The sequence below is a fragment of the Hemitrygon akajei genome, chromosome 2 (genome assembly GCF_048418815.1).
Source record: "Hemitrygon akajei chromosome 2, sHemAka1.3, whole genome shotgun sequence".
In the NCBI taxonomy this organism is placed as follows: domain Eukaryota; kingdom Metazoa; phylum Chordata; class Chondrichthyes; order Myliobatiformes; family Dasyatidae; genus Hemitrygon; species Hemitrygon akajei.
This window is the reverse complement of record NC_133125.1, coordinates 14,932,861-14,946,309: the sequence shown is the minus strand read 5'-3', so window position 1 is coordinate 14,946,309 and position 13,449 is coordinate 14,932,861. Positions and strand designations below refer to the sequence as shown.

The window sequence follows — 13,449 nt, the reverse complement described above, 5'->3', positions numbered from 1 at the left end:
AGTTGGTTGAATGGTGTTGCAGCAACAACCTTGCACTCAATGTCAGTAAGATGAAAGAGCTGATGGTGGATTTCAGGAAGGGTAAGACAGGTGAATCCTCATAGAGGGATCAGAAGTGGAGAGAGCGAGCAGTTTCAAGTTCCTGGCTGTCAAGATCTCTGAGGATCTAACCTGGTCCCAACATATCAATGCAGCTATAAAGAAGGCAAGATAATGGCTATATTTCATTAGCAATTTGATAAGTTTTGGTTTGTCAACTAAAATACTCAAAAGCTTCTATAGATGTATCGTGGAGAGCACATGACAGGCTGCATCACTGTCTGGTTTGGGGGGGTGGGCGGCACGCTACTGCACAGGACTGAAGAAGCTACAGAATGTTAGTCAGCTCCGTCTTGGGTACGAGCCTCTGTAGTACCCAAGACATCTTCAAGGAGCAGCACCTCAGTGAGGCAACGTCCTTTATTAAAGACCCCCATCACCCAGGGCATGCCCTTTTCTCACTGTTGCCATTGGGAAGGAGGTATAGAAGCCCGATTCAGGAACAGCTTCTTCCCCAATTCCTAAATGGATTTTGAACCCATAAACACTACCTCACTTTTTTTTAATATATATTATTTCTGTTTTTTGCACTATTTTTAATCTATTCAATATACTACAAGGGGCGATTGATAAGTTCATGGCCTAGGGTAGAAGGAGTCAATTTTAGAAAACCTAGCACATTTATTTTTCAACATAGTCCCCTCCTACATGTACACACTTAGTCCAGCAGTCGTGGAGCATACGGATCTTGGACTTTCAGAAAGTGTCCACAGCAGGGGTGATTGATAAGTTCATGGCCTAAGGTAGAAGGAGATGAGTTACACAGCTCTCGTTACATGTGCATGCAGGTCAACTCTTTGAGCGATTATGCAGAAAGCTTGAAATTAATAACATCTCTTTCTACCTTAAGCCAGGAACTTATCAATCACCCCCCCCCCCCGATGAGTTATTAACTTCAAACTTTCTGCATAATCACTCAACGAATTGAACTGCATGTGCATGTAATGAAAGCTGTATAACTCATCTCCTTCTACCTTAGGCCACGAACTTATCAATCACCCCTGCTGTGGACACTTTCCGGAGGCCCAAGATCCGTATGCTCCATGACCACTGGACTAAGTGTGTAAATGTAGGAGGGGACTATGCTGAAAAATAAATGTGCTAGGTTTTCTAAAATTGACTCCTTCTACCTTAGACCACAAACTCATCAATCATGCCTTGTATACTGTAATTTATTTACTTATTTATTTATTATTTCTTTAGATATTATTATGTATTGTAATGAACTGCTGCTGCTAATTTAACAGATTTCACGAGATATGCCAGTGATAATAAGCCTGATTCTGATTGTAAGGCATTTCTGCTGTGAGGGGTTTTCTGACAGCCTCGATTTATGTTTATTGCAGATGATAATGTCAAGGACCAAATAGCCAGAAGAAAGATGTCCAGATTAGTTGTCAGAGTCTGGATCAGAGTATTTCAGTGAACAGTGATCCAAAATCTGCATTCTGAAATAATCAGCATTACGTACATTTACAATTCAGAGACGTGTTGGAAAGGTCTCTCTAGTGAAGGAAAGAAATGGATGTAAATAGGTAAATAATGCAGGTTTTTAATAAAATACACAGTAGCTATGCAAATAAGGAAATGCATATTTTTGGCCAAAGGATTCAAAGTACATTTATTATCAAAGTGTGTATGCAGTATACAACCCTGAGGTGCATCTTCCCACAGACGGACATAAAACAAAGCAAAACCATGGAATCTGTTCAAAGAAAGAACAATAAACCACCTCACCTCCCACACAAAAAAATCAAATCTCACAAATGGCAACAAAATATAACACAGAATATAAAACGCAACATCAAAAAGCGTATTTCATTTCAGCTCAGTGTTCATTATCTGCAGGCTGCTCTGATTCAATATAGATAAACTAATCTGGCTGGAGGGAGGGAGGGAGGGAGGGAGGGAGGGAGAGAGAGAGAGAGAGAGAGAGAGAGAGAGAGAGAGAGAGAGAGAGAGAGAGAGAGAGAGAGAGAGAGAGAGAGAGAGAGAGAGAGAGAGAGAGAGAGATGCAAAATCATTCAGTTAGTAATGTCTCCAGAATTTGAATATACTTGGAAGCTAATGATGCTTTTAGTGGAAGCTTGAAAACAGAAACACTAAAGGATATTGGACCAAGATGGAAGAAACACTTATGATGTTTATAAAAAGAAAATTGATCTGAAGATTCTCTACCCTGGGCATGCTCGTTGTTTGATGAAAGATATGAAGGACAGAAGTTTTACACACGTTCATAATTTGGAAATGCACTGGTAAAATACAAAGATCAAAGCTCAAAGTAAGTTTATTATCAAAGTACACATGGACTGTATCACCATGTACTAGCATGAGATTCATTTTCTTGCTGGCATTCACAGTTATCATCATCATCATCATCATCATCATCATGTGATGTGTCATATGATGTTGGCGATCATGGTTTTATGACTTTGCTTGTTCTTGGCAAATTTTTCCACAGAGTGGTTTGCCATTACCTTCTTCTGTAAAACAGAGAAATACAATAGAATCGATGAAAAACTGCACAAAGACTGGCAAACAACCAATGAGCAAAAGAAGACAAACTGTGCAAAAAAAAGTAAATAAATAATACCGAGAACGTGAGTTGTAGATCCTTGAAAGTGAGTCCACAGGTTGTGGAATCTGTTCAGAGCTGAGGTGATCACTCACATCTATTTAGTGTTGACTTCAAGGTAACTTGCCACTGCATGTGTTGGCTGTTACAATTCTACTACGCTGCTAAGTTCACCGCATTTCAAGTTTGTGAGGCAGGATCTCCCTGCACAAAGCAGGATGGACAGATTGGAGAACTCCTTCAATGGACCAGTATCAATTGTTGGGCCAAATGGCCCCTGTATGCCTTTATGATTCTGTATTTCTCAGTCCCACTTTCTCTAATTCCAGGCAGACTTATTTTCCTTAATAACATATTGATCAAAACATGAACAAATGTATTCACAAAGTTGAACTTGAAAGCAGCATTCATCATCAGGGACCCCACCATCCAGGGCATGCTGTCCCCTCACTGCTGCCATCAGGAAGGAGGCAGAGGAGACTCAGGACTCACACCACCAGGTTCAGAACCAGTTATAACTCCACATCCACCAGGCTCTGTGTAGCTTTGCTCACCCCAACATGAACTGACTCCACAACCAATGCACCCACTTTCAAGGACTCTTCCACAACACATAGTCTCAATATTTGTTATTTATTTATTATTATTTTGTTTTTATTCTTTTTGTGTTGCACAATTTGTTGTCATTCGCACATTGGTTATTTGTCCATCAGCGTGTAGTTATTTTTCATTGATTGTAGTGTGTTTCTTGCACTTACAGTGTATGCCTGCAAGAAAAAGAATCTCAGGGTAGTATATGGTGACATATATATGTATTTTGATAATAAATGTATTATAAATTTACTTTGACATGGACAACACTCTCTAGGTCTGCCCTACCTCACTATGCCTCATTAGGTTGAACTAAATTAGACAGATGTAAACTCCTCCACACAAACTGCTCTGATTTTTTAAATATTTGCAGTCGCTGTGGTCTGGATGCTCACTCCTTTTTGGGGGTAGATTGGGAGCAATCAGACACTAAATGCATTGAGTATACAGCATTCAGGAAGCCGCCCCCAAACCAATGACATATACATTTAACCCAAATGTGTCAGTTTGCCTGCAAGCAACACCCTTGGGAGAGGCAGCTCGCCAACTCTAATGGGCTAGCAGCTCTTAGCAGGGACATTAACAGGAGTTTTGAACTTTAAATCTATGTGCACAAGTGCCAATGAAAATACAACAAGGGTGCTGAGGGGACTGAAGATTTTACAGCCAAACTTTTTCAGTCCATAAATTAACCTCAGCATAACTTTCTTGAGTGACTGTCTGAAACGTTCACTTTGCAGAATATATCAGAAGAAGTTGTGTAAAAATCTTCGAAGCCAAGTATGTGAACTTTGTTGCTTAATTCAAAAGCTTTAGTGACTATTACTTGTGAATTGCATACAGTAGGTCACAAAGGGTGGATCAAAGTGCTTTAAGAGTAATATTTTATGATTCAAAGCAGGACTAGAATGAACCTCAATTTCAACAGTACACTCTTCCTGATTCTACCTTTAGTTCTATAGATCAGTGGAGGTGATCTTAGAGATTGATTCATTTATTGCATTACATCAAAACATACAGTGAAATGTGTCATACATACATAGATACTTATTGTAATGCATTTTGGAAGGACAAACCAGAAGACTGAGTACAGGATTAATTGTCAGTTACTTAAGAGTGTGGATGAACAAAGGGACCTTGGGGTTCAAATCTGTACATCCCTCAAGGTCGCTGCACAGGTTGATAGGATAGTTAAGAAGGCCTATGGGATGCTAGGCTTCATTAATAGGGGGACTGAGTTCAAGAGTAGAGAGGTCATGTTGCAACTCTACAAATCTCTGGTGAGACCACACTTAGAGTATTGTGTTCAGTTCTGGTCACCTCATTATAGGAAGGATGTAGAAGCTATGGAGAGGGTGCAGAGGAGACTTACCAGGATGTTGCCTGGACTGGAAAACAAGTCTTATGAGGCAAGGTTAGCAGAGATGGGACTTTTCTCTTTGGAGCATAGAAGAATGAGAGGGGACTTGATAGCGGTCTACAAGATTATGAGAGGCATAGATAGGGTGGATAGCCAGGACTTGTTTCCCAGGGCACCAATAGCAAACGCCAGAGGGCATATGTACAAAATTAAGGGAGGGACGTTTAGGGGAGACATCAGGGGTAAGTTTTTTACACAGAGGGTTGTAGGTGCCTGGAATGACTTGCCAGGGATGGTGGTGGAGGCTAAAACATTAGGGGTATTTAAGAGCATCTTGGACAGGCACATGGATGAAAGAAAAATAAAGGGTTAGGGGGTAGTGTGGGTTTAGCACTTTTTTTTAAGGAATATATGGGTCGGCACAACATCAAGGGCTGAAGGGCCTGTACTGTGCTGTAGTATTCTAGTGTTCTAGTATAAGTCACAGTTCTGTTCATGTATTGCATTGTACTGCTGCCAGAAAGTTAAACAAATTTCACAACATATCATGGTAATCCACCCTTGCTCACTTCTAATGTGAGATTCTCCACCTGAAAATACGATTGTTCTCAGCAGTTGACTCCTGAAGGGTGACACCTCAAGCTTACTCAGAAGGAGAAAGAATCAACCATTTACATGAGTTGTGAACCTAGAGAGATCAGCAGTAAAATCAGTAGCAAAGCTACACGAGTGGAATCCTATGTTACTGCTTGATGTAATCTAAATCAATCATTCTCTTCCATCTTTACCCCCTTAGATCGGAGAACTTAAAAATCATTATCTACTTCGACACAAAGTTCATCCAAGAAGATCTCGAAGGAGCGCTGACCACATTACAAAACGATTATCTCAAGATGAACGGGTATAATTAATCTTCTTAAATATTAAAATAAAGCATAACAGATTATATGTCATAGTGGTTGTATGAAAATACAGATGATTGATATTAAGATCACAAAAATGGTCCTGTATGTTTGAGTAATGCCAAATTTGCAATTATGTGATCTAGTTTTGTATTCACCTTTTGGAGACTCATTTTCAGAGCTAATCCTTTGAGGTGAATGGACCATTCACTTAGAACAGGGATTCCAAACCTGCTTAATGTAATTGGTCCATGGCATAAAAAGAGTTGGGAGCCTCTGACTTAGAATACATTTGATTGTTTTTCCATTGGAATCGAAGAAGTTGGCTGCTTCTAACCAGGAAGAAATAACTTAGCTTACCACTTACCACTATAATGGAAGCCCAAATGTGTGGACAGCTAGGTAGTAGTTGATCAAGTTCTGTCATGTCAGCCCCTCCACCCACCATTGTGCATTTTCAGCTTGGATACTAATTAAAAAGGATTATGAGTTTGTTATAGGATAACTCAAAGGGAAATTCTGAGGAGATACCCAAATCAAGTGAATATTTGCACAACTACCCTTAATTGCTTATGTCTGCATGTGGTCTGCTGGAATTATGCACCATCAAGTACTTCTACCTTTAACTTATGAAGTGTGAGAAGATCAGAGGGAGAATTGAAGAAGATCAAAATCAAAGCATTTTGACAGACCTGGTTTATATTAATTATTGGTGGTGTTTTGAAGCCCTGATTCATGCATATTAAAATAATATAAACCAAAACTTCTTTCCACTCACAGAGATTCTGTTTCAGTTGAAATGCAAACATACAGATGAACGTTTTTCCAAAGCCCTCACAGTGGGGCTTTGCTGAGGAAGTTCCCAGTACATGTATTTTTGTCATTATCAGCAATACCAACAACAAAGGAGGAAGTTTTAAACAAAAGTGAATTGTGCTCCACCTCCTTTGTGAACAGTAACATAATTAACCGTCACGCCCATGTTCTGTTTGTGTTCCTTATCTCTCTCTAGGTGTCTTGGGCAGAACAACAATACCAGAAGCAACGAAGTAAGCGTTCTCCACTAAGGGACTGTGCAGACTGCACGGCAGAGAAACTGTTTAGTGATCCCATGTGGAATCAACAATGGTACCTCGTGAGTGCTTTGATTAGTATCAGTAAAAATGTAAGGTATAGGAATACTTTAAGTCACAGCTTAAGGTAATTCTTTAACATTCTATTTCCCTGAAAAATTCCTCAGTTTCATCCCGCCTTCTGATTTTCCAGTGTTTGAGGATGAAACAAAATGGTTCTTAGCCCTTGATTTTGTTTCTGGAATAACAGAGAGATGGCATGGTGGCATTGAGTTACTTGAGAAAATGAATAGAAAATCATGTTTGATCGGTTGGCATGAACAACAGAAGGTGCAATATTTTTGTTGTGTCTTATTGGTTGTGTAGGAATAGGAGGAGGTCCCTTAAGTTATGTGAGATATGTAAACATTAGCTCCTCCATCCTTCTTCTATCAACCCATGAGTGCAACCAAACGTTTTTCGATTCCCATTACCGTTCTTGTGCAAAGCGGAGGCCACCCTCAGAACAGAGGAGCAACACCTTTCATTCCTTTCCTTTCCACAGCCAGTTTCACCCATGGTCTACCAGACCCTCCCTCAACACTCCCTCTCACCTCTTTATACCAGTTATCTTCCCTCAACACACAAAGTCCTGAGGCAGAGTCTCGACCCAAACCATCGAATATCCCTTTATCTCTACAGATGCAGCTCGACCTGCAGAGTTCCTTCAGCACTTTGTTTTTTTGTGGCTACAGATTCTAGCATCTGCAGCCTTGTACGCCTCCAGCTTAATTTACAAACTCCATTTCAGAGAAGGTCGCTAGTTCGAGCCTCGCTCAGGCAGCGTGTTGTGTCCTTGAGCGAGGCACTTAACCACACATTGCTCTGCAACGGCACCGGTGTCAAGCTGTATCAGCTCTCGCCCTTCCCTTGGACAACATCGGTGGCGTGGAGAGGGGAGACTTGCAGCATGGGCAACTGCTGGTCTCCCATACTACCCTGCCCAGACCTGCGCCCTGGAAACTTTCCAAGACACAAATCCATGGTCTCTCGAGACTAACGGATGCCTAAAAAAAATTTCAGAGATATTGGCACCAGTCATTGATAAATGATGTCTTGCTTGCCAAAGGGTCTCAGCCCAAATCGTCGACTGTACTATTTTCCATAGATGCTGCCTGGCCTGCTGAGTTCCTTCTGTGTTTTGTATGTGTTGCTTGGAGATCCGCCATCTGCAGATTTTCTTTCGTCTGTGATGTTGTCCATGTTGTTGATTATATTCATCAGGTTTTCTCTGAAATTGAGCAGCAAAGCACCAAAATGAAGTTAAGAGCATCTATTTTGTCATATCTGCTGATGTTTTTTGAATCATCTAGTAGTGATCCATATTTGGAGAACATGTGATGCATTCTGTTTTGCCAATATATTTCAAATCTTTCTCGACTGAGCAATTATCACACACCGGTGTTATATTTCCATTTCCCCGGCAGGCAATAATGTGTTTTCTGATCGTCCGTGCTTTATTTCTTGTCACTTCGCAGGATATTTGGCTGTGCTTTGGGCCTCTTGTTGAAACAAGGCTGAGATTACAAACTCGTCATTTGGAGTCACTGACTCACCCAAAGTGATGAAAAATTAAGCAAATAGGAAGGGTTGTGCGGATTAGCTTTGGGCTTTGTTTATGTACCTCAATATATTTTACTCACCGAGGATTAGCAGTTGCACCGATTTCAGTCAATTGCATGAAACGGTTCCAATAATACAGTGCACAGATCGGCAATGACAGAAGAATTGATTTGTTATTGCAAAAAAAAAAGAGGCTTAGAATATTCTTGAATGTGAAATTGGGAAGGAAATGATCCTATATCTTTGTAAATCCATCTGACAGCAGAGCAGAGACTGATGAGTCATTCTTCCTGGTAATTTCTGCAGAGATCAAGGTACATTTTTGTAAGCTATGATTCAACGAGCTCTCAACATCCACCCACAACTCTCAATTATTTGTCTACAAATAAATTGCATGCTGCTCAAAGGTGTTAACTTAAAAGAGAACTCACCTTGAGAGAAGGTACTTGTTATAAAAGCTAAAAGTAAACGGCAAATATATAATATTTTACATATCCTTGTTCCTAAAGCAAGATACAAGGACTTCATCGTCCCTCCCAAAATTGGACCTTCATGTAATCCCAGTGTGGAAAAAAGGCATAACTGGGAAAGGAATTGTGCTTACCGTGCTGGATGATGGATTGGAATGGAACCATACAGATATCAAAGCAAATTATGTGAGTCAAACTGAAAGTTTTGTATTTAAAAATAAAAGATCTTAAAGATTAGCTTTATTTGTCACATGTACATCAAAACATACTGCATGTCATTTGCTTCAAATCAAATCAGTGAGAATTGTGCTGGGCAGCCTGCTTCCGGTCACCAGCATCGCATGTCCACAACTTAATAACTCTAACCCGGCATTGATATACAGTGCTGTGCACTCTTGATTTTTTAAAATATAGTTTCAGATGGTATGGCCTCCGCAGGGCCCTGATCTCAACGTCATCGAGGCTGTCTGGGATTTCCTGGAGAGAAGGAAGCAGGCAAGACAGCCAAAGATTGCAGAACTGTTGCAGGTTCTCCAAGATGCTTGGAACAACCTACCAGACGATTTTCTTATAAAACTGCATGACTGTGTAATTTTAAAGGCAAAGGGAGGTCACACCAAATATTGATTTAATTTAGTTTTTATTCTGTTTACTACTCTTTATTGTAATTGTTTTAATATTTAGAAACTTTTCATATCATTATTTTGGAAAGCATCTTCACTTTACAGAATTTTTACATGTGCATAAGAATTTTACACAGTACTGTATATACCTTCTTTACTTATATGGGAAGTAAATTTTGAGGAACTCACTTTTAATTGCATTTTATTTTTTCAGTGTGTTAAAAGATCTAGAGCAATAATGAACAGTTTAACATGTATTAATAATGTATAGATAACTATAATATTAAATGGTTTTGATATTGATATTTGTCATAAACTAAGTTATTTTAACATTTCAAATACAATTGAGGCAATAATAATTACAAAGTTATTGTATTGATCTTTCCATGTCTATTACTCCATTTTGAAAATGCATTAGGTTAGATAAGCTATGTTTAAAATTATCTGTCAGAAGCAAAGTCTAAAGGTATAAACACAAGGAACATGTGGGGTTTTTTCAGCAAGTTTATTGTAATCCACATCCACATCATCATTATTATGTGCCACGTCGAATGACGTAGGCGATCATGGTTTCCATGACCATGATTGTCCTTGGCAAATTTTTCTACAGAAGTTGTTTGCCATTGCCATCTTCTGGGCAGTGTCCTTACAAGACGGGTGACCCCAGTCATCATCAATACTCTTCAGTGATTGTCTGAGTGGCTTCAGAGATCGCATAAGCAGGTCTTGCGATATGTACCAGCTGCTCATGTGAGCATCCACCATCTGCTTCATTGGCTTTCTGCTACACCTTGCCCATTGATGACCTAAAGGCTAGTGGAGGGAAGGAGAAGTCAAGGGAAAACACACCAGTCCTCGTCAAGAGATCAGGGGTGGAAAGGATGAGTGGTTTCAAGTCCCTGGCTGTTACTATCTCTGCAAACCTGTCCAGGGCAATGACAAAGAAGGCACGACAGCAGCAATATTTCACTAGGAGTTTGAGGACATTTGGTATGTCACCAAAGATTCTTCTGCAGATGTACCTTGGAGAGCATTCTAACTGGCCACTGAGGGGCCACTGCACAGGATCAGAAAAAGCTGCAGAAAGTTGTAAACTCTGTCAGCTCCATCATGGACATCAGCCTCCCTAGCACTGAGAACATCTTCAAAGGCTGATGCCTCAAAAAGGTGGAGAGCCAGAAGCTGAGTAACCTGAAGTAGAACACTTGGCCTCCAACCTGCTTGTCCTGCTGAGAGGTTTATTCAGCAGCTCCCGTTAATGTTGTGGTGATTGCCGGTAGGGGCCTAACTGGTCGTGCTGCTAAATATTAAAGGGAGGTGGCTAGACTCTCTCTTGTTGGAAGTAATCATTCCCTGGCCCTCTTATGACAGGCCAGCAACTTGTGGCCACTCACAAGATCTGTGCCAAGTTCAGCCATTGCTAGTTAAGGGTCTGAAAGTTATCGGGGGGGTCAGGACAGCAGGAACGAGGTCTGATGAACCCCTGGGTTTGGGAATTAGGTGGATCAGAGTTTGAGGCCTCGTGTTTGGGGTCGCATCACCAACGTGTATGGAGCTTGAGGCCCAATATTCAGTGATCGGCAGGTCACCGGGTTGATGACGAGGGTTGAATTAGAAGCTGAGGCTCATTGGTCGCAACCCCGAGTCTGTGAATCCCTGTGAGTCCACTGGGGTAATCGAAGGCCCAATGTCTGCCAATCTGAGTACACTGAAGGCTGGAGACCAAAGAAGGAAATTGGACGACTGTGAATGTGGGTGGGTGGGATGGAGGAGTGCGGCTTGTCTTGCTGTTGTTGTTTTGTTGCTTGTTGTCTTCTGTGTTGTTCTGCCAAGCATTGTGGGCAGGCTATGTTGGCACTAGAATACGTGTTGACACTTGCAAGCAGCCCTCAGGTATGTTGGTGTACGTTTTGATGTCCAAGTGAAAGATAAATTTGAATCTTGAATCAGCCTAAGCTAAGTGCAGTCCAAGTTTTGCCACGGTTTGCGACAATCTGCTTTTATTTGAATGGAGCAAACGGAACAAAGATTTATGATAGAGGAAACGAATAAAAACTATTCACAACTGTACTTTTTAAGGTCCTCTCTAGGCCTGGGCTAAGATATTTCACCCTGATGGGAGAGGTGTGTGATGACCCGTGGGTTAAGGCAAGTTTTGTGCATGATGCCCAATGCAAACTGGAGTGAGGATGGACTGGCAATCGATCCAGCAGGTCTGAACGTCAGAGCAGAAGGTGAAGCATCGGTGGACTAGGTTTTGTTGGACCTCTCCATTGATGCAATCACGAAGAAGGCATGTCACCTCTCCACTTCATGGGAAGCTTAAGAAGATCTAGTATGCCACCAAAGACTCTTGCACGTTTCTGCAGATGTACCGTGGAGAATATTCTGAATGGGTACATCACTGCCAAGTATGGAGGGACCAACGTACAGGGTTGAAAGAGGCTAACGGGGCTGTAGACTCAGCCAGCTCCATCATTGCCTCTATTAAGGACGTCTTCAAAAGGTGGAGTCTCAAGATGATGGCATCCATCACATACCCTCTTCTCACTACCACCTTGGTTTGGGGAGTAGGTACAGGAGCCAGAAGACCCACACTCACCATTTCAAGAACAGTTCCCTTCCCTCTGCCATCAGATTTCAGAATGGCCCACGAGTGCCACCTCTCTATTACTCTTTTGCACTATTTATTGAAAGTAATTTTACTGTCTTGCACAGTACTGCTGCCACTAAACAACAGATTTCATGACATTTGCCAGTGCTAATAACTGATTCTGAATCTGAGATCATGACTATTGGTCAGCGGAGCAAGTGAAGTTACAGTCGGTGGAATTTGCAATGGGGTACGTGGCCAAGGGAATCACGGCAAGAAACATGTTTATAATTTGAAGGTACACCCACACCCAGTTGCTCAGGCAGCAGATAAGCTCACATTCATGAGCAGCACAGAGGTGCGATCGCTTTACAGCCCTGGCAATCACCTTTCGGGGTTTGATTCCTGTAAGGAGATCGCATGTTCTCTCCATGGACGTGTGGGGTGCCGCTGGGTGCTCTGGTGTCCTCTCACATTCCCAAGATGGGCGGTTAGGGTTAGGGTTCGTGAGCTGTGGGCATGTTAAGCTGGCACCAGAAGCATGGCAACACTTGAAAGCTGCTCCCCACCCAACACATCCTCAGACTGGATTAATCATCGAGACAAAACAACACATTTCAGATAAATGAAGCTAGTCTTATCTTTAATCTTCAGCAAGGCTGCACCATAGATATGGAATTTAATCTGGTGGAGGTATCTTCAGGCTTGTGTGGCCTGTACATTTCTCAGTGCCTGTGTTTGTGAATATGCAAAGTAATTGATGCTGTGACACATAATAAATGATTGCCGTGTGATTCAGTTTTCTGAAGAAATTTTATGTATTTCCCACAGAAATAGTGCAGCTTTCTAAATAGATCTTCTGGGCCCTGAACTTGAAATCTAAGCAATAAGCTACGTCAAATATATAAAATTCCAAAATTGAGCAACAACTGGTGATAACTGATGACTAATGAATTTATTCTCCTCTTTTTCTTTCTATAGGATCCAGAAGCAAGCTATGACTTTAACGACAACGACCCAGATCCCTTTCCTAGATATGACCCAACTAACGAGAATAAGTAAGTTTGCCAGTATAAGAACTCTGAAGTTACCCAAATGCCAAGATGCTGAGATAGTCTGAAATGAGATTAATTTGAAAGAGATTCAAAGTTCGCTGGAACATAAAACACAAAGTTATTGCAGTTCCGAGAAACTCCCGAAGCATTTGTTTTTGCCTATTGACCATAACCATAGAGGGACATTTCTTTCGTAAATGGGGGAAAATGTTGTTGTTAGCACTAAATGAAATCTTTCTCTCATCTTCATATTAAAAATATATTTAATCTTTTAGCAGGAGAAAATTTAAATTCATTTGAATTACACAATGTTCTCCAAATGAAAAGATAAATCCTATTATATTTTATTTTTTATTGAGATACAGTGTGAAGTAAGCCCTTCTGGCCCTTAGAGTCGTGTCACCCAGCAATCCCCCAATTTAATTCTAGCCTAATCATGGGACAATTTACAATGATCAATTAACCTACCAACCGTTACGTCTTTGGGTTGTGGGAGGAAACCCGAG

General features: G+C 41.0%; 1 protein-coding gene across 1 annotated transcript in view; it reads left to right on the top strand.

Moving 5' to 3' along the window:
- The window catches only part of pcsk1 (proprotein convertase subtilisin/kexin type 1), a 66,040-nt gene that overhangs the window by 12,639 nt on the left and 39,952 nt on the right, over window positions 1-13,449 (top strand). Inside the window, exons 2-5 of the mRNA XM_073067608.1 lie at window positions 5,422-5,526; window positions 6,540-6,662; window positions 8,712-8,858; window positions 12,870-12,946. Coding sequence (XP_072923709.1) covers window positions 5,422-5,526; window positions 6,540-6,662; window positions 8,712-8,858; window positions 12,870-12,946 — 452 coding nt within the window. The remainder of the gene's footprint in view (window positions 1-5,421; window positions 5,527-6,539; window positions 6,663-8,711; window positions 8,859-12,869; window positions 12,947-13,449) is intronic.